This window comes from Sebastes fasciatus, chromosome 4 (assembly GCF_043250625.1).
Source record: "Sebastes fasciatus isolate fSebFas1 chromosome 4, fSebFas1.pri, whole genome shotgun sequence".
Lineage (NCBI taxonomy): Eukaryota > Metazoa > Chordata > Actinopteri > Perciformes > Sebastidae > Sebastes > Sebastes fasciatus.
Window position 1 is genome coordinate 6,047,029 of NC_133798.1, and position 21,838 is coordinate 6,068,866.

The 21,838-nt window shown below is 38.7% G+C and overlaps 2 protein-coding genes and 2 long non-coding RNA genes across 15 annotated transcripts in view; 2 read left to right on the top strand and 2 right to left on the bottom strand.

The window, feature by feature from the left end:
* LOC141765594 (uncharacterized) overlaps positions 1-21,838 on the bottom strand; it is a 371,017-nt gene that overhangs the window by 122,203 nt on the left and 226,976 nt on the right. The window lies entirely within an intron of this gene.
* The window catches only part of LOC141765593 (uncharacterized), a 101,023-nt gene that overhangs the window by 18,462 nt on the left and 60,723 nt on the right, over positions 1-21,838 (top strand). The gene's annotated exons all lie outside the window — the stretch shown is intronic.
* ndrg4 (NDRG family member 4) overlaps positions 1-21,838 on the top strand; it is a 73,835-nt gene that overhangs the window by 973 nt on the left and 51,024 nt on the right. For 5 of the 10 annotated variants that reach the window (XM_074631653.1, XM_074631654.1, XM_074631656.1 and 2 more), the window contains exon 2: positions 3,007-3,080. The exons of the other annotated variants lie outside the window; for them this stretch is intronic. In XM_074631653.1, the coding sequence (XP_074487754.1) occupies positions 3,007-3,080 (74 nt within the window). The remainder of the gene's footprint in view (positions 1-3,006; positions 3,081-21,838) is intronic. 10 annotated transcript variants of the gene reach the window in all.
* Positions 10,367-16,284, bottom strand: LOC141765564 (uncharacterized). 3 transcript variants are annotated; one of them, XM_074631629.1, is made up of 6 exons: positions 16,086-16,280; positions 14,862-14,897; positions 14,030-14,139; positions 13,796-13,942; positions 13,133-13,234; positions 10,371-12,231 (listed from the first exon to the last, which is right to left on the bottom strand). In XM_074631629.1, exons 3-6 carry the CDS (start codon positions 14,099-14,101, stop codon positions 11,923-11,925), a joined length of 630 nt encoding a protein of 209 aa, XP_074487730.1. In that variant the 5' UTR covers positions 14,102-14,139; positions 14,862-14,897; positions 16,086-16,280; the 3' UTR covers positions 10,371-11,922. The 3 variants fall into 3 exon arrangements, 2 of the variants coding, with proteins under 2 accessions (XP_074487731.1, XP_074487730.1); XM_074631630.1 differs by lacking the exons at positions 13,796-13,942; positions 14,030-14,139 and having other exon boundaries at positions 10,367-12,231; positions 16,086-16,284; XR_012593530.1 differs by lacking the exons at positions 13,133-13,234; positions 16,086-16,280 and having other exon boundaries at positions 12,195-12,231; positions 14,862-15,133.

The following is a 21,838-nucleotide window of genomic DNA, read 5'->3' on the forward strand; positions in this document are numbered from 1 at the left end:
TAGCGGTTCCCCTAAATTTGTTGTATGCTGCTGGCAGCACCTGAAAAAACTGAAGACCCTGATGGCAATGGTGAAAATAAAGTGGTTGGGTGCTGTTTCACAAAGTAAAGGCCCAATAAGGCACTTAAATATGTTAAAATGCCTCTATTCTTGGTCTTATTTGTGAATTGTAACTAATTTGAACCACTAATAATAAAGCTCACAATAAAGGCTCACACATATTAGTATTTTTTCAAAGGGCCTGGTTGCGTCAGACCATCAGCAGAGAAAGATGAACACAGAGTAAATGTGTTGTTGTATCCCACTCAAAACCTTTGTAACAGCGACACTGTCGATGTCCCATTTTTTGTTTGGTCCTCTTACATCATTTCTCCGTAGGATCCAGGAACTACGCTTCCCTTATTGTTTCCTTGAAGGAAGTGTTACACATTCTGGGGGCGAATTCACAAAGAAAAGCAGCATAAATTGTGCATCATTTGAAACTCCAATATGCACTCTCCCAAGGTCCGATTCACAAATGATATCGCACTAATGATATTACAGTGCAAACATGCCCATAAAGTTTTGCAGCTGAGTGCGATTTGCTATTCTTTGCAGAGAGAAGAGATTTTTTTTTTCTTCGTTTATATAGTAACCTTATTTTTCATTCATTTTTTTTCTCTTTTTTTCTCATGTATTTTAAAAAATTACAGTGGGAGCTTTATTTATTTATTTTTCATGACACCACAGTCACTGCATCCCAAAACAAATGGTCATGACGATGCCTTCGCCTGGCTACAATCACTGCTGCCATGATCACTGGAAAGTCTTGGCGTGACACAATGTGCTTCAGTTACCGCCAACTCTCTGAAGATACTGATAATGTCTCTGTAACTACGTGTGGCTATTAGCGCTGATCTTTGTGAATTGGACTGTTTTTGCAACAAGTCTCATTTAATAGAATAAACAGGGAAGTTTTTTTTTTACCAAATGTCTGCTTATAACCTAATTTAAATACATGCAAATAGCACAGGATCGCCAAGATGCCATATGCTTGGCAACGCAGCTGAGGGTGAATTTCACCCTTTGTGGGTGCTTCGAGATTTACACAGTTTAATTTTGTCTTATTTGCAGCCGCAAAACCCGCGCAATCCTTTTGTGAATTCGCCCCTCTGTTTTAAAGCCATATAATTTATTGGCTTTTTTTCCCACTACTGTGCTGCTCCTTCAGCACATGAAACAGCCACTGAAGCCGAGCCTGTCTTCCCTTCGGGAGCGGGTCTGTTTCTCAGCTCGGGGTTTATAAATAGATTTACAAAGAGCAATACACGCCTGCTTTTGTTCCTACATGAGCTACACCTCATCACTGCTCCATTAAGCCACAATTGGAGAAAGGATTTTGAGTGTTTGGATAGCAGTAGCTAACTATAAGTCAAACTGAAATTAGAATTAATTTTTGCTAGAAAAATAAATAAATAAGTAAAAATCATATCTACACATATTCTTTGAGTTTGTTCTAACTTGCTGTCAGTTTCTATCATGCTGGATGATCACAGCAAGCGACTCAGCAGGTGTTGAAATAACATTAACAAAAAGTAACGTCTAGTAGGAATTAGGGCTAACAGTAGCAAGGTAGGCTACCTAGCTAATTAGCTAGCTTTCACTTTCCGAGGGGAATACAAGCTTAATAACACGACTGGTTTTCCAAATGGATCATTTTCTAAATTTATTTTTACCAACCCTATAGCTTTAAAGGAACAGTGTGTAACATTTCCGGGGATCTACTGGCAGAAATGGAATATTATATTTGTATTTTCTTAAGTGTACAATCACCTGAAAATAAGTCTTGTTGTGTTTTCGTTACCTTAAAATGAGCCGTTTATATCTGCATCGGGAGCGGGTCCTCTTCACGGAGTTCGCCATGTTGCACCGCCATGTTTCTACAGTAGCCCGAAATAGACGACCCAAACACTGTTTTGGGCTGGAGTCGATAACGTTACTCGCTCCCATCGCCGCCGCTCTCTCTCTCTTGCTTCACCACACATCCCCCCCCCCAGACACACACACACTCTAAGCACTGGCTTTGCTCAAAATGGCCTACACTACTCTTACAACAACTGGTTCTAGAGAGGGCCATTCACATTTTTTGTGTCGGCCACCGCACCGCACCACACCACAGGAAAAGCTTCAGTTGGTTGCAATCTGCAACCTCACAGCAAGATACCGCCAGATCCTACACACTGCTCCTTTAAGTCACTAACAGTTGATAGCCAACAGTATACGGGCTTGTTGAAAAGGAGGGAAAATGTGTTGGTAGGATTTTTCAGCTTTCAGTTCAACCCCGTCTACTACATAATTATGTTCCCACACAACTAAAGAGCAAGCCTGTGTTTCTTGTTCTTTCTGTTTTGGAACTTCTCTTCTCTTCTTGCTCCTTGTCTCCCCCAAACCTCACTCTCATCCCCCCCACTGGCATTTTCAACAATGAAGGTTGGCACTGCAAGTGGGCCACTGGAAAGCAGTGTTGTTGTTGTTACCGTGTTTTGCATGCTGATATTTTTCCTCTTTGCTTAGAAGTTTCTCTGCTCTAATTAGCCAGCTTCCACATGTCTAATGGGAAATTAAACTACAGTATTATTTATGTGAATTACAGTCTGTGTTGTTGCACTTCTTTCTGGCCACTATTAGAGGCTTAGAACAGTCAGTTAATGCAGCCCTTTAAGACCTCACACTGAATGTGTTATTGATTGTAAGATCTAATAACTAGATTAGTGTCAATCACTCAATCAGTCTTCTTCTATTAATTGTTAACGTTCACATTCTCTCCCTTGTCTTCTATGGCAATTTCCACAGGACCCTATTAATCTCTGTCTCCTACCTAATTACACCGTCTGTCTGCTCTGTGTAGTTTTATTGCATGGAGTCTCCTCTCATAATACTGTGAATCTTATTACTGCCTTTGCACCTGCAATGCACCAACACCAGTACAGTAGATCTTGTTTCTTGTATCTTTATACCCACTGCTAGATGGGGCCTGGATTGTTTTGGAACTTCCCTCCCAAGGCTGGCTGCATGGTTCCACAGAGCCTCCTGCAGACCATGTACGTAGAATCGTGAAGTCACGTACCATACCGTGCCGCACAGGTTTCTCTCTTTATCCAGCCTGTGTGGATTTATCTATGGCATTTCCGTCCATATCCGTTCCATTCTGTCAATCAGTCAGTCCAGTGTTTCATATGTTCATTCTGCAGCAGCGGGCAAAAAGCCCACAGATCCAATGATAATTCATCATCTAGTTATTAAACAAACATGCAACCAGGAGAAGTAGTCCATCTGTCATCTGACAAATATGTATTTACAAATCATTTTTGAATCATAACATACTGGAACAGATACTGGGAATTAGGCTGGGAGCAAAGCCAGAGCCTGAAATGGAAAATTCCCTCAACATTTGGTGCCAGACTTTTCCAGGTGACACACTGTGAGACAGTGAGACTATTCCAGCATGAGTGGTTTACTCATCCCTTTCATCCTTTTAATGTTTTTATATATAATGTTTTTAAGAACATCAGAACCAGATGCCACAATAATGATATTGCCAAAAACATTTGTGCTCACTGACTCTCATTCAATTCCCATTAAATACAGACTTTGGAAAAAAAATTTCAAATTACAGTAGGAGCTTGTAAAAATAGCCAATGACTGCATTATAACATGTCGAATGTCTGCTTTTTCCAATCCAAAATAAAACTTTTAACCAGCAGCAAATGCTCTTTGTGCTTACATTAAGAACCGCCTCCTGTCAATGACATCAAGCTAAAAGACGTACCAAAACAAGACTCCTTCACCAGTTATATTATGTACAAGGCTAATCTTACACAATCACATAATATGTTTGCTGGCTATAAGTAATAACTTATTGGAGCCTTGAATCTCAAAAAAGTAGTTTGACTAGAAAAAACGGTCTACTCACTAGCTTTTTCTGGAGCTTTGATATACGACCACCTGTTATCACATGACCAAAGTCCCATACTTGATGTGATGAAGACTGAGCCATCTCCATGACAACTGAGCAAACTTCATCCACTGATGTGACATGTTGTTGAAAACTCTGAAAACAAGCTAGTAAGGGGACCGTGATGTTTTTTGTCAAATTCTTTTTGTTCAAAATATGTGTCCATTATATAACCACTCTTGTGAGTTTATGTTAATAATTACGAGTCAATAAAGACATATGCACAGGAACACATGAAGTGTGAAATGCAGAAGAGGAAAGCCAATGTCTCTTTAGCCACCAGCTAACGGCTAACAGGCCATATTTTTGAGGAAAAAATCCACCATTGCTAGATTATCTTGGCAGAATTAAATGTGCTGCCAGTTCAACCAGCAAGTTAAATTATGAGCACAATGAATGCATACAACCATGCTGGTTGAACTGGAATTTCAGGTGATTATATGCTAAATAAAACAGTTTAACCCGTTTAACAACAGCTAAACTATATTATATCAAAACATCTGTTACAAACTCTCACATAACTCGCATGGACGAGTAGTGCACCTGCCTGTTTTAGCCTGTTTTAGTTCAAGGTAGGAATTCAACGTAACACGGGGTGAGTAACTGATATACAAATGATAATTTTTTGGGTGGTCCTTTAAAGGTGCAGTGTGTAAGATTTGCGGCATGTAGCGGTGAGGTTGCAGATTGCAACCAACTGAAATTACTTCCAAGCGCGTAGGAGTAGTACGGTGGGCCCTATCTAGAGTCCGCGATTGGTTTGTCCATTCTGGGCTACTGTAGAAACATGGTGGTCGGTTCCATGAAGAGGACCCGCTCTGAACAAACATATATGCTCATTCTAAGGTAATGAAAACACAACAATTCTTATTTTCCGGTGATTTTACATTCAAGAAAACATACTCAATGTATTCAATTTCTGCCAATAGATCCCCCCTAAATGCTACACATCGTTTCTTTAAACTTAAGAATATTTACTACATGGCATATTGTTGACCTTCAAATTTGATACTAGTTAGCTGTAAATGGATCTCTGGGATCTGCATTTATGCACTTGAAAGCATCCATAAAATCTGCTGTCGTATTAAACTGTATGCTAAAGGGTTGGTAAAACTGAACAAAAAGCTGGAATTCATGCTGGAATTGTCCTTGCCTCACTATAGTCATGAGAGCCGAGGAACATAGGTGAAAATTAGCTTGGGACAGTTTATTTGTAGTTACATTTTAATTGTAGATGCTAGCTTGGGGGTCACATGTCATTTATTTTGTATTTACTAAGTTCAAAAAGTGTCTGCACTGATTCAGATTTTTTCCGTAAATTGTCAAGTATATGATAACATTTCATAACAGGATTACCGATAACTATGTTATCCCATTTTGATATTTTGGTGAAAGCTCAGTCACATGTTTCCTTGTAGGCCCCCCGTCCAAGAATGTCCAAAAACCCCAGTTCATTGGACCAAATCTTGTAACTCTCTAGTGAGTTTTCGGATCCTCCACAGCAAAAAGACTTGATACGACTTACGAAAAATGTGTCATTGTATGTTTCTGCAAACCACAGGATACATTGCATTGACGTTTTTGAATAAAAAAATCTATTTCATAAATATGTTTAAAAATATCGTAACCTAACAATGTAACGTAACAACCGTAACAACGTAACAACTGTAACAACGTAACCTAACGACCCTAACAACATAACCTAACAACGTAACCTAACAATGTAACGTAACAACTGTAACAACGTAACCTAACGACCGTAACACGTAACCAACAATGTAACCTTACAATGTAACCTAACAACATAACCTAACAATGTAACCTAACAACCGTAAAAACGTAACCTAACAATGTAACCTAACAACATAACTTAGCAATGTAACCTAACAATGTAAACTAACAACTGTAACAACGTAACCTAACGATGTAACCTAAACAACGTAACCTAAAACCGTAACAACCGTAACGACCATAACGATTGTAACAACGTAACTTCTGTAAATAACAACCGCCCTTAGCGGACTTTCTTACGTAACGTTTTGTAAAACAGCGTTATGTAAAAGAGCGTTATGCAAAAGAGCGTTATGACACATACAGCGGTCTCCTGGGTGAAAGCCCTGTGTTTGTTTGACCCATCCACCACCCCTCCCACCCGCCTTTAAAGGACTTTATTTTACTACGTAACATTCAATAACGGCCGCTCAATATACTACGTCACTTGCTCTGTGCGTGGATCGCTGTACTACATCAGCAACGTATCCCTGGTTTGCAGAAAGGTACAATGCCAACATTGTTTCCAGGCGACTGGGCTGTGATATTTAGGTAAATCTTACCCTCATTGGTTAATATTGCTGTAACCAGAAAGAAATGGAGCTTAACAGCATGTCCTGTCATCACACATACACACTCACATTTTATTTTGGTGTGTTATCTATTAGTGTCGCCTGTCACCTTTGAAATGCCAGCTCCGTTGTCCTGTGTGATTGTCTGAGTACGTCAGGAAGGAACTGCATGTTCCACACATCTCTCCATGCACGTATTATCACATGGTTGTTATGGAGTGTCAGTGTGTACACAATATATAATAGTTCATCTTCAACTCAACTGCAATAATGAGCCTATATTTGTGGTGATAATGGTTACCTTGGTATATGTTCCTTAATGTCAAGAAAGACAGACATTCTTTTTACATGTATGTTTATGTTCTCACTGCAAAAAAAAAAAAATGTCAGAGCGGATGTCATGAAGTGTTAGAGTGAAGGGGATCCATTCATGAAGCGCATGCTGCTCCTGACATATTGGTTATTGAATGTCTGCGCTGTGGTCACTAATGGAGGACGTCTACTAAAATGGAGGGTGGCACACCAGGGGCAACACTCACATATATTGTGTGGAGACATAATTTTACGCTTTGCCCACAAGACGAGTTGTAAGATGAGTTGTTATTCATTAGAAAAATTAATGCACCTTGCTCTCAGCATAAAAGCAGAAATAGATTGGAATTGTTGCTGAATACAAACGGGTACTGATATAGAAATGTGATCCTCTCTTACTAACTGTGCATTAATTAGTGGGTTATTTGTACAGAACAAAAATAGCAGCCTGGCAAGGATCGTAATCCATCAAACTAAATATAACACATGTGGTGTGTTTCTGTATCATCTCCTCTAATTCCCCTCAGTGTCTGTGAGGTAGCAACAACCAAACTCAATCTGACGTTAACAATAGCTACTGTATCAACATAATGAGAACTAAAAGTTATGCTTTTCAGAATGACAAGTGCAATGAATGGAGATAACTTTGGTAGAAAGAGATCGAATGGTGGTCTACCAGTCCGTGAAAAGGAGAGTTGAGCAGTAGCACAGCAGTGGTATCTGGCCATTCAGATAGATTGGATTTTATTTGCAGACGTTTTGTGATTTCTGCCTCCTCCCAACACAATGGAGGTCAAAAGGAATCACATTTGTGGTAGCGAAATAGTAGCATTCCACAGCAATGTGTCTGTAAAGCAATAGTGTCCCTGTTACCCTGGAAAATCCGCAGACCTCATTGTGAACAAATTTCCTATAAATACAGTTTACTACTAGAGATGGGGTCACATCAGCCGCGACACCAAATAGGGCCCGGGGAATAAAGTGTGTGTGTGTGTGTGTGTGTGTGTGTGTGTGTGTGTGTGTGTGTGTGTGTGTGTGTGTGTGTGTTGTGTGTGTGTGTGTGTGTGTGTGTGTGTGTGCGTGCGTGCGTGTGTCATTATAACACATTTTAGCTTGTCAGTTTTACGCCACAGGCTTAACGTTGTTAAACGGCTTTTCAGGTGTCATTTAATGCTAACCATGAAACGGTCGCAGTCATGTTTAGGCAACAAACCCCACCTAGTTAGGTCAGGAAAAACATCATGGTTGGGCTTAAAATAACTATGTGAACTAAGTAAAATATGCACATAAAAAATGTAACAATGGTTATATAAGAAACATCACAAACATAACTTCAAAACAACTCAACAACACTTTGGTCCTGTGTTTGTTGGACCCATCCATCTCCCCTCCCTCTATAAGCAGCATCTCTCACTTCTTATTCTACGTCACTAGCTGTGAGTGTGGCATATTTTGCGGATGTGTTGGCATTGCAGTACACATGACACGCCAAAACCAACATTTTCTTTGTTATTGCATGAAGAATGACTTACAAATTATCGTTTCATTCATAGGCCATTTGGTGAGACCGGGCTGCAACTACACACCTGTAGAGGTTTATGACTGCATCTTGCACCGGTTGTGATGTCATCGCGTTGACAAAACAGACGTAAAGTACTCAAAACTGCCTCTGTGGTCGTTCCCGCTACAGCAGGTGTATCCAGGTGAAAAAAAGTACAGTATGTCTTTCTGTAAATTTCTGTGTGTCTCTCTCGCTGGGGATTGATCCCTTTACATGTTTTGGCTTCAGTCCCAGCCAGAAATAAAATACAAGACAATCACTGCTGTACGAGTTCTGGGTTATGACCTGTTTTCAGTGGACACTGTAATAAAGCCATGTGTCTCTGGAGGAAGCGACTGCGTTTTGCTCAGGAAACCATTCATCCCCCCAGCACGCTCCGCTGAGCTTTGCTCCTCGACATCTGGCTCTCCGTTTGGTTCAGGAAGGAGTTCGGCAAACACTCCCCTTTCCCCTCGGCGTACTGCTGGTAGCCACACACTGTCTGCCCGTCTGCCCTGCTGGCATCATCCCTGCAGCACCGTGGGTGAACCATAGAAACACACCCACTAGAATGGACATTTGGTTGCATCTTTCAGTGCCGGTTGGTGGACAATCCAACTGTGCCATTCAGCTTGAGCCAAATCAACATAAGTCACGTGAATGTGTGAACGTCGGTGAATAAGGCTGAGATGTAGTGTTTGGCTGTGGCTGGTTGACTTTAGCATGATGGTGGACGAGAGATTAATGTCTCAACATCTCAGCACGACACAGGTGGTCAGTGATGCAAGTTCATAAAAACTGGGCTAAGTAGTGAGCGGTACAGTAGATGTGACCTTTTCAGCTTGAAGTTCATAATTTCCGAACCCGAAGACGAGTTAATACAAGGCAGAGCTATAACTCTGTGAGCATTAGTGAGGCCCAACACTGATGTGGGTGTTAAAGCAGCAGTGGGTGGAATTGGAGCAAATATGATTAAAAAAAGTTATTTTTTATAAAATGGTCACTAAATCCTGACAGTATAGCATGAGACAGGTAATCTGAGAAAAATCATGTTCCTCTGTGTCCTCCAGTGCTCCTAATGGCATCTGCAAGATTTCACAGACCGGAGGAAAACAACCAATCAGAGCTGATCTGGAGTCTGCCGTCCAGCTGCCATCTATGAGAGCCGGCTGTCAATCACTCACAAACTCCGATCAAACGGTCAAACTAGGCAGCGCTGATCAAATATGAATCAATATTCTGTTACGGTAATGCCTATTTCTCTCCTCAAATGTTCCCAGACACATCTTGTAGTGTACTGTTTAGCTGTAATATGAGAAAGTTTGTGATCTGGCAGCCATAGGAATGCTCAATAGAAACACTCTCTGAAATGACCTGTGATTGGTCAAAGTCTCCCGTCACGGGCTAGATTTTCTAAAGCCTGAAAACAGAGCCATGAGGAGGTGCAGAAGTCTAGTTTTTCTCTCAGAACACTTGAATTACAATATGCTGAAAGGTTATTATGGAATTTTTGCCCAATGATGCCAAAAATATACTGCCTACTGCAGCTTTAAATTCAACAGTTTTGTTCCTATAGTGTGTGGTGAGCAACACTTTGGCCTAAACAGCACACCACACGCTAACAGAATCCATTCATGAACAACAAGAGACCTGATTAAAACTAGTCCGCGATCAAATGTGACTTCAGTGTAAACAAACACTAACAATGTTAGTTTTTGCACTACTTTGTACTAAAAATTCACAAAGAAAAAAGAAAAAATAATGGGTGAAATCACAGAGACACGTTAAATAATCACTTGTGTTGTTGCCACAAAATGAATAAGACGCTCCTCCATTTCTGAGCTCCATCTTACTACTACTTTATGCTTTGCGTTTTTGCATTAGCTCATGCATTAGCTCATTCATTAGCTCATTCATTAGCCCATTCATTAGCCGCGGCCGACATGACGCCGGTGGTTGTCGTTCCGCTTCAGAAGCGACACAGTAACCTGGAGCCTGCATAGTCCACTGTGTGCTACTGAATCAACCAGAGGGCAAAGCATAGAGATGTTACCAGCCAAGGGGCAGAATAGAAATGTTTATTTTTTAAGTTAGATAGACATAATATCAAAATGACCTCTCAGCATTGGTAGGGTGTTCCACTTTGTCCCCCGTCACCCAAGGTACACCCTAAAAAATGTGATCAATGGTTAACTTAAAAAAATTAAGGCAACAAAGTGACACGTAATATAATTGAGTAGATTTTACTACTACAAATTTGATTAAAAAGTATTGAATAAATTAAGTAAATCCAAATTAATTTCACAAGGAAAACTGATTTATATTTACAGAATATCTGGGTGAAATTGATTTAGATTTACTGAATATTTGGGTAAAATTGATTTATATTAATTACTTATCTTGGTGAAATTGATTTACATTTACTGAATATCTGGGTGAAATTGATTTATATTAATTAATTATCTTAGTGAAATTGATTTATATTTATTAATTATTTGGTTGAAATTGATTTATATCAATTCATTATCTTGGTGAAATTGATTTATATTTATTAATTATCTGGGCAAAATTGATTTATATTTACTGAATATCAGGGTCAAATTGATTTATATTTACTGAATATCAGGGTAAAATTGATTTATATTTACTAATTATTTGGGGGAAATTCATTTATATTTACTAATTATTTGGGTAAAAATGATTTGGATTCACTATATAAAATACATAATATCAACTAACATTTTAACACATTGTTGCTTTGATCTATTCAATAATATTGATTGTCACTTTGTTGCCACAAATTTTCTATGTCTAATCTACTAAATATCATGCCTTTTTGGTGCCACAGTTTACTTCGGTTGGGCCAACAGATCACAATGCATAAGTACAGCAGGTAAACATTTATTTGAGCCATTTATAAATTCTTAAGTTTCTCCAATGTTTTTCAAGTGCAAAGTGCAAACATACAACAATAAAGTAGAGAGGGGCTATAATAAAACAAAGAAAGAAACCATGCATGTGTACAACAGGGATACAATTAATATTTACCTGACAAATGTATACTTGAGACTACTTGACAGACAGATGTTCACTTGGAGTGATGAAAAGGCTAAATTTACCAAAACTGCACAATGACCTATAACCTCTGCCCATCACTTTATGACAGGCACAGATTCCTTTTTTTGGATGTGATTAAAGGTTTAGTCCTGATAGTTTATTGCATTTAAATTACGTTGTATGTTTTCAGACTGCAATTATTTTTTAAAATTTGAATATGAAATATTTTTTTATGTCATGCACTAATTGAAATCCTCAGGGCCATTATGTTTTTCAAACAGCTAAAAGTAAGCGATAAAATATCACATGTTAATTGACTTACAGTTTGGGATAAGGTCAAGTGCTTACATTTGCCTTACATCTTCACTACTGGCTAAAATAGGACTCTGGACAATCACATTATTCATTTGTTAAAATTCCCCAATTAAAACCTATTAAATGTGCATCCCTGGTGTACACAGTAGAATCACAAGGTACAAGAACAGCTACCTGTGGCAATATTAAGTCAAAAACATAATACCACTCCCCTCAAATGAGTATGATTGTTTCTTTCTAAATAACCACCTGCAACACTGAAACTTGTGCATTTTACAAAAATAACTAACCCTTGAAAGTAACAATGTGAAAGTTTTCACAATTACTTAACAATTCCCTTCATTCTGCAAGGGTCCATTTTCTTAAGCTAGTAGCTTATTCTTGACGCTGTTCACTTTTGGGGACAAATTCAAACAATCCAGCTTGAGGAAGAGTTTCTGGAAGACTTCAAGCGTGTACCTGAGCTCCTTTGGATAGGCGAGGTTCACTGCATATGCCAACCCAACGAGCAAGGAGCAAGCCCTTGGAAAGTTACCCAGAGCAGTCAGAACTTTCATGCCCTCGATCACAATACCGATGTCGCCGGGAACCTCTGAAGTATTAGTCTTGATGTTGTAGATTTTCATCCTCTGAACAGCAAGGTCCTGTGACACACTGTCTTCATCAGCATCCTGAAATAGCACAAACATTGTATTTCAGAGTATGCAGCCGATAGAGAAGGTCCTAATTGAACATTTCCCAAATTGCTTCTAACCCTTTGGAGAAGAAAATCTGGGGCTGTCAAAGCTGTTGCACATCAGTGTTTTAGAAAAATCTGAAATAATGTACTTGCAAAAGCATATTTTTATGCCAGGTAAGTTAAAAAAGATCCAATCAGATCACCAACAAATCAAAACAATTCAGTGACACCAGAGATGATGGTCTGAACTGACTCACAGTTGTAAATATTTATAAATGACATTTTTGAAATTAAATCAATCCAGTGCTCCATAAATTAATTTCTTCCTTGCACTTGTGTATTGATGAATAGCTTATTCTACATTCAATAACACAGGCTGGTCACCTGTCAACCAGTCCTCTATGGCAGTGTACGCTCACTCCTGAAACTTGAAGTAATCCACAGCAACTGGATCAACTCTGCTCCTTAATTTATTTTAGAAGTTGCCTCAGTCTCTCCGTAAAACTGTCTCTCAGCTGCTTTGTGAATAGCTCTTGGGGAAAAAACTCTTAGCTAGGAACTTTTAGGGCCAAATTTTAAAGAGAAGAAGTCAACTACTGATAACTTAAATTATGTCAGTTGGTAAAATCAGAATGAGATGGTGAGCATTTAGTAACACCTATTTCTACAGTAGTACGTACGAATTCTGTAATGGAAAACAAAGACTTTACACACAGAGAGGACAACGATTACTTACACGACTCAACAAACCTATAAAAACCTTGTCAAAAATTACTGAAGAAATAGAGTTAAGATCGTATTGTGTTATTTGACCTTCCCAAGACATACTGTACAAGGTGAGAAATGAGAGAGAGAGAGAGATCAGTTTCTTTATATTTTAACATTCAACTTACATCATACTCTTTTAAGAGTTGATCCGTCGATTCCCCAAGGTACACCATCAAACACTGAATGACAACATCTCTGGTCATGTTGATGCTTGGAAGGCTTGGGGCCTGGAATGACAAAAATAAACATAGTTCAAGTTCTATTCAAGTAAAAATCATCCACTGACCTCAAACTGGCCAGAAGATGCAATTTTTAACACTAAGTGGCTTATATTACTGTTTAACAAACTCCTATCAAGCATCCTTAATGTGCTGTCCAAGTGACCAGTCTACTGAAACACATCCCGTTATTACTGAGGTTTCCAGGGAACCAGCGGGGACTCCAGGAGGTCATTGGTCCCATCAAAGAAAGAGTGCATAGCACATAAACTCCCATAAAACTACAACATTTACACCTTTCTTTTTGTATGGATTAAACAAACAACACATTACATTTTAATCAGTGAGCTCTCAATGTGCTGGTAGGCAAATTTTGTTAACTTTGGACCGTCTCCCCTTGTTTCCAGTTTTTTATGATAAGCTATGCGCTGCTGGTTGTAGCTTCATATTTATAGTACAGACATGTGAGTGATATCAATCTGATATCATCTACCAAATTATCTTCCAGCGGTTTGATCACAAAATTCCTAAAAAATAATATTAACAAACATAATACTCATTGAAGGATACCTTGAGTAGGATAGCCTGCAGCCTCAACCCCATGGTTCCGCCCTTGGAGTAGAAGAGGTTCAGAAGCCTGGGAGTGTATTCATCCAGCTTGGACATGCACTTTGATTCAAGGTGCACAGTTGTGATTCTGTGAAACTCATCCTGGATCTGAAAGACCAGTAATAAAACCAGCTTTAAAGCCTCAAATATTACTATTATACAATTTTATGACATCCGTGTTTGCTGATTGTTTACCTTCTGGGTTAAATCATCTGACTGTACACTGCGGGATTCCTGATGGAAGTACCAACTTCTCAATTCGGTCATCAATCATCACTCGGAGCTTTGCCTACATCTCTGCCAGCCTGACAAGAATGTGAATAGACAAAAGTTCAATAGCATCACAAGCAGAAGTTTAAAGATGAGACAAGACATACAGTGAGTAACGTAATTAAGAGGCTGGAGTGTGCCACCAGAATAGAAAAAAAAATAGAACTAATTAATTTATTAATTAGATTGTTAATGTAATTAAAGTATATTTAAATTTGCCAATTTCAAATATTTCCTTATTCTGTATTTAATCAATAACATAATTGTAATATTAGTATTTGTTGTTTAGTATGTGTTGATACTGTATATATTACGTTAACATTTAGTTTATAGGGTTTTTGTCTGAAATCTAAAAAAAATTCAGAATAAACTATTATTACTATTATTTACAATGTTACAAGAAGAACAAGTGATTAATTTGAGTAATATAAATTGTAACTAGGGTGTGGAAAAGTATGCACAAACCATGTGTTATCATAGCTTAATTATATGTCTATGAGAAATGAGTGATCAGTATTTTACATTTTCTGCTGCTTTAAGTCAAATTCAGGTTGGAACTACAGGTGTTGTTGTCAATCACTGATAATCAAAACTGAAGCAAATCTGCTTTCTAACCTGCAAAAGTTGATACAAAAAATGCTAGTAACCAAATTTTGTATTGCAAAACAAACGGTGTACAAAACATTACACAACATGTACTGTATGTGAAACATTGTATCACATCAGATTGTGTATTGCATATAAGTGTGATACATACCTGTTGATAGATTTCAGTCAAAGACTCTTGATGCACCTGGAAAGACATTCATATTAGCTTTAATTCATGTAGCTGGTATGTTAATATACAGTCAAAAGATCACTTTCACCGTCTGTGGCATATTCTACAGATGTCTAGACATTGAAACTGTAGTAATGTTGCTGGTATGATGTCAATAAAATGTCAAACGGTCATTTTGACTGTCTATCTTTGCTGTGAACGGCGCAGCACACGGAAAACAATAGACGAGACCAGTAATCTGTAGAAGAGACGCAGCTCTGTTGGCTTTAACCTGTTAACGTGGACGCGGAAATAAAAAACAACAGGTTCCGGCTCACAGTCTCAGTCTGTCCCAGCGGTAACTAGTTTACTGACCTCAAACCCGCATTCACTAACGAGGCTTGGTGTAATCTGTCCGCATGAGCTGCAAACACTGTTTGAAAGTAACGCTACTCCAACAGAGTCAAAGTAAAGCGGGTCGGTTCTACCATCTGAATCCCGCTGTGGCCTCATAGCACCGTGAAGAGAGACATTAAACTGTGAGGCTCCGTGAATTAGTGATTAACAGCAACCAGAACATTCACTAAACACAATCACAAACTTTAGAGAGAGAGAGAAAGAGGAAATAACGCACTTTCAAAATGTAATGACAAACCCTGATTAAACTACTGATTTTAGGCAACAAAAGCTGAAAAGTTGGTAACTGCTTTCAACAGTTTACTTGAGAAAACGAAATGTAGTAATGTCAAATATCTCTTATAATTAATCACCTCTGAGAGCAGGAAAGTTTGTTTAAGTTTAATTGTGCATGTTAATGCACAATTAAACAGGTGTGGGGTCGGGCTACTTGCTGGCGTTAGCTAGCTCGTTAGTGTGGGGGATGGGTGGAAGCTCCTATGAACATTAGTAAAAGTAGATTAGCTGGTATATTCAAAGGGCATTATATGTGGTATAACGTTATACCTGGGAAAGTCACATGAAATTGTGACACTGAGTCAATCTCTTTTTCAGTCCTTTATGCCTTTAGTTGAATCAAAGATAACACAGACTGACTATGAATACAGGCCTAGCTAAAGTTAACATTAGCTAGTTGATTTTTGACTTACAGTGCAGTAAAGTTGGCATTTTTGGTAACTTGCAGTAACGTAAAACAATGTTAAACTGCTACAGCAACTTGGCTATAAATTGTTAGTTAATAACTAAAAACAGTTAAACAGGTCTTACCTTTGTGAAAACGGTAAAATGGCGGTCCCTCAATGTGTGGCAGACAACGCTGGAAGTCCATGTGGCGCCAAAATGCCGTGGGCGGAAGTGTAGTAAAGTGATTGAAACCAAAGACATCCCAATGAGTAAAATTTATCAATTTTCTGCATCGTTAATGTAACTGATAAAATATAATTAAGTTCTACTCAGTGATTCATAGCTGATTTTACTCAAACAAAACTAAGTAAAATGCAATTAATAAATCATTCTAATTTGTTCAATTCAGCTCAATGTGATTCCAAACTGCATAAAGTCTTTTTTATTATGTAAAAGTTACTATTATTTATTAATTAAATATTAATTAACCCCAATCCCAGTTTTTACAGTGTAGAGCTCATGTATTAGTTTGATATTACGATTTATGTCATGGGTTCACACTATGGTGGAGATAACACCTACTGTAAATATTATCTCAGCTTTTATTTTGCTGGCATACGGGATTGCACAGTTTTTCAGGATTAGTAAAAGTTGTCTTATGAAACTTTACTAACTGCCTACAAATTTGCCAAGCACCCAGCTGTGAACACATCCCCGTGTGGAGCAAGGTGATGATTAAAAGTGTGCTCAGTCTTTCCTGATTAAGAAAAAAAGGTGAAAACAGCCACCTGAGTACCACTGGCCTCTTGTCCATGCTCCCATTAAGGTGGAACTAATGAGGCGAGTAAATGTGCAAACCTGAACATCAGTGGGCTTCACTTTAATCACGCCTGCTCACTCACACCTCAGGCAGTGCCGGCTCTTCATCAAACCAACACACTCCTTCAAAGCAGAGAGCATATTTGAGGTTATACATCAGAGCAGGATTTAGTTGGGTTATACATGAAATTATTCTTGGCACGCAACTCGTCGTCACTGCTGGTGCTTATAAAGTATCCAGACACTGAACTCAAAGTCTAACTTTTCAAACTAACTTATTTTTTGCATTGTATTTCCAATCTTAAACAGCTGAAATTAATATCACAATATTTTTTCCAATATCAAAATATATCACAAATGTAAGTGTATTACATATCCCATAATATAAATTATGTCAAACAAAAACCTTAAAGAACACATTCTTCCTATGCCGCGTTCACATGCCAGCATTTAACCCGCTTTAATCAAACTCTCAGTGCAACCTCTGGTGCGGTTTGTTATGAACGCAGTAAAACGCAACACACAATTAGACATCACAATATTTTCAAGACAAAAATTAAGATTTTTATTTTCAGAAATACCTGTACAATTGGTCCCTGATATTGTTGGCTAAAAAGTGTTTTGTCAGTTTCACTACAATGAGAGTTACAGGGGGTGCGACCCGGCCCCGGATAAGCGGAAGAAAATGGATGGATGGATGGATGGAGAGTTACAGGGTTGAAAAGTGTATTTCTTTCTTTCTTTATTTATTCGTACATTTGTTACCTCAATGCAGAAAATGAGGAAGGGCATCTACCGGCATTTTTTTTTTTTAGAGGGTTGACCAGTGGCCCCCAGAAGGTGGCCCCTCGGCGAAGAAAAAACTTCAACAGCATCCGCATTAGTCTGTGATTCCCTGCATAGGATTGGCAGCTCTCGAGATGAAAAAGATAAATGATGGTGCTATTTACTTGTAGGTCATACAGGGGCATCAGTATTAAATTGACTGTTTAATAACCACTTCAAAGTTCCTCATATTAACTAAAAGTTGAATTCAAAAGTTATAAAACACACCTCGGTCTGGTATGGCGAGTAGCTTATGGTTGCTAATGCGAGCTAATGTAACCCAACTTTAGGTAGATCGTCTACGGTAGATGTTGCTGGATTAGTTGACTTTATGTTCCATCTTGATTCGTGCTACTGCTTTCGCGACGATCCCACAAATGGCAGCTGTGGCCACAGTGGCTGCTGTTCTGCGAAACGTACACAGGTTCACTTTAAATCCATAAAGTCTCAATTTGCCCTAAACAGTTGAGAGAACCAGGCTTGTATTACAGACGGGCTCACCACTTCATCCATGTTTTCTTGATAAAAAATAGTATATTTCTTCCAGCCTCACCTTTATTCGTAGGCTTTTAATCTGAAAAAAAGGCTTTTATATAAGAATTTATGGTAACTTTTTTTGTCGCTTATTTAGACAGCAGAATAGACAAGAGGTTCCTAGCTACAAATACCTGTGTGCTAGGCCTAACTGAGAATCACTGTGAGCTGTTGCCCACTTTGCCTAATTGGTAATCCAGCGAGTATTAGCTGAAAGTTGAGATGAAATGAAGAATGCATTTTTAACCCTTTTAAATCACACCCCTGGTCATATTGTGCACCTATTTAATAATATATGCAACAAAAAAAAAGAATCTACCTATTTTCAGAACTACCAATTTCAACCAATAATATCATGACATTGGCATGGACCACAATGGAAACAAGTTATCCTTTAACTTTATTGTATATGTATGTTGTGAAATAGTGAAAATGTCATTGTTTGGCTTAAAATAAACTTAGTACTTAATACTTTTGGTTTCACACGGGACTCAAACACCGGTCAGCTGAGTCCTGTGTTTGTTTGACCCATCCACTCCTCCCTCCCGCCCTGTGCAGCTCTTTATACTAGGTCCGTTGCTCTGACTGTCTAATAATGACATGGATGGGTTTACATTGGAGTTAGTTGAAAGTCCAGTGCGTCCCATACAGCTGCTAAAGGGTGCCTCGGGCGTCACTATCAAGACGCCGAGGGCCACTGCCAGTTTCCTCTCGGGGACAATAAAGTGAAAGTTGATGTACGATAGTATTGATTTATTTCCTTAAAAAAAACCAAAAAAACAATATCAAAGAAGTTGAGAAAACAAAACTCTCCATTCTCCTAAGGTCCATTTAGTAGCTGTTCTGGAGCTTTCAATAATATTACATGATCTTCATCAGCAATTGGAGTTTGCCCAGATTTTCATCCATATTGGCTTAAAAACGGTCGTGTCTAGAAGGGAGCCCGCAAATGGCAAAATCTGATCTGAGATCTGCAAAAACTCTCCTGAGACTCGCTGCCCAACGACCTATCCTAACCTTAACAATTCAAGGTCAATGCCTAACCTCAACAATCTTGCGAGAGTTTCCCCAATTAGCTGGCTCCCTTCTAGCCACTACCCTTAAAAACGGACTCCGTCTGCCGATGGAAAAATTTAATATGATCGAAAGCTCTTGGAAAACTACTAGATAGCAGTGAGATGTTTTCTTAACTGCTGTTTACAAGATCAAGAATTTACTTTAAACCTCAATATTACAGAACATTATAATATTTGTGACTTATTCACATACAGCAACTTTACTGATGTCTTTTTTAACCAATTTTCTGCTAATTTCTAGATTTCACTATTTCTATTTAGTCAGAGAGGCTAAGATTTTGTCTCTTAATATGGGATTTTAATTGAATTCAAGGTGGCATTAAAGAGGTCTTTAAAGCTCTTACAGATTTGTCCCAATACTCCAAGTAGCTTAAATGATTGAATATGAATGCTCTGTCCTCTGCTCACATCTAGGAAACTAACACTATAGCCTTCCCCCCTGCACAGTGGCCGCTGTAATAAGTCCAGCTCTCAGCAGAAACTTGGACCCTTAAGGGGGCACCGCCCTCTCACACCCCAAATCTGATGGCACCACTGAGAGCTGAGGCAAAAATAGAGCTCTGAGCGAGTGTGTTGTCAAAAGTGTGAGCACACCACTGTGACTGGACACTCCTCTTTAATTCTCTTATTCTCTATGAATACAGGAAGTATGAATGCAGAAATACTCAGCCTTCGATCCAAAAACGAGTCTGCTTTTTCTCGCCCGTACAGCACACTTTTTGGATCCCGTGTGTAACACGACACAAAGCTTTCATCTGACAGCACTGACAAGGAAGCTTCTTCTGCCAGAAAAAAAGAAAGTGCTGCTCAGTCTGGAGCTGATAGCTGATATTTAATATTTAATCCTCCACTCCGGCATTGATATCTCTGCTCTGGGTAGCCTCAGAAGACTCCTGTAGAGATTCAAATACATAATTAAAACGGTGGAGAGAGCTGAGTTACTAACTATAATCTAAATACACTAGTAAGCAGTATTATGATTACAGCACTTTTGTTTTACACAAAGGTGCGTGAAAAGATGCATGTCAGCTTTTCATTTTGCATTTGTGTGTGCACACCGCAGAGACCAACAGGTTGGATGATGGTGATGGGAGGGAGGATGTGTTGAAGAATGTCGGGGCACGTCAGTCAGGATTAACATCTCCGCTCTGCTCGACTGGAGGAAGCTCCACCAGGAATCACATCCACTTAGTTCAATAACACCTTCAACTGAAAGACATCAAGTCATCAGTAAGGAAATAAGACAGCGGATAGCAGATCTCTCTATCTATATATACAGTATATAGATATATACTGTATATCTATATATATCTAGGGGTGTAACGATACGTTTTTACAACGATATGATACAATTTCCATGGTTCCGATACGATTCAAGGACAATATTTGGCTCATCTAGAGCGATACGATACGATTCAATGATTTGAAATTGATAGAGTAACTTTTTTCCCAAAAATTCAATCAGTGTGACTGTGAAATAAATATCTGATACTGGACAGAGCAGGTCAGGATTCCTCAAAGTTTTTCTTGTAAGGGAATCAGGGATGAATTAATTATGAATATAAACAAGTAAACAACGGTTAATGGCAAATACATACAGCTTTTAACTGAAAATAATAAAAAGTGCAACTTCAGGACCTGCTGATTCAGTTCTCAAGATACAAGGCAGTGCAATATTTAACAAAAGATAAAATAAACCATCTTCTGTTCAAGTTAAATGAAACAACCGGCTCCTCTGCACCGCAGCGCCAGCAGCTCATGCAGACCGCTGCCTGTCTCCCTCCAGCCGCTACCGGGTGCGAGGAGTCCAGTGCTCCGTTCGTCTGCATGCACGCCATGGATGCGTGCTCGCGCTGCAGAGGGCAGAGCTGGTGAGCTGGCGCTTGTCTGGAGAGTGAACTGGAATAACGTTTAACATTTCTTCACTGATAGAAGTGCTAAAAAACACTTTCATATAACTTTTGTCGTCCTTAAATACAAGGTGCAAATCCTTAGTATCGATTTTATATCGATATACGTCTCCCATGAAGGACAACTTGCCAAGTACCTATTGATGTATTCGGATCGTAGGAATATAAATTGATACATCGATGTAGTAGATGAATCGTTACACCTCTAACTATATCTATATCTATATATATATGTATATATATATCTATATATATATGTATGTATATATAGATATATATATATAAAACTGCAAATTAATCGCTAATTTTCTGTCTGGTCAAAATGTACCTTAAAGGGAGATTTGTCAAGTAGTTAATACTCTTATCAACATGGGAGTGGATAAATATGGTGCTTTATGCAAATGTATGTATACATTTATTATTGGAAATCAATTAACGACACAAAACAATGACAAATATTGTCCAGAAACCCTCACAGGTACTGCATTTAAAATAAAAAATATGCTCAAGTCATAACATGGCAAACTGCAGCCCAACAGGCAACAACAGCTGTCAGTGTGTCAGTGTACTGACTTGACTATGACTTGCCCCAAACTGCACGTGATTATCATAAAGTTGGCATGTCTGTAAAGGGGAGACTCGTGGGTACCCATAGAACCCATTTTCATTCACATATCTTGAGGTCAGAGGTCAAGGGACCCCTTTGAAAATGGTCATGCCCGTTTTTCCATGC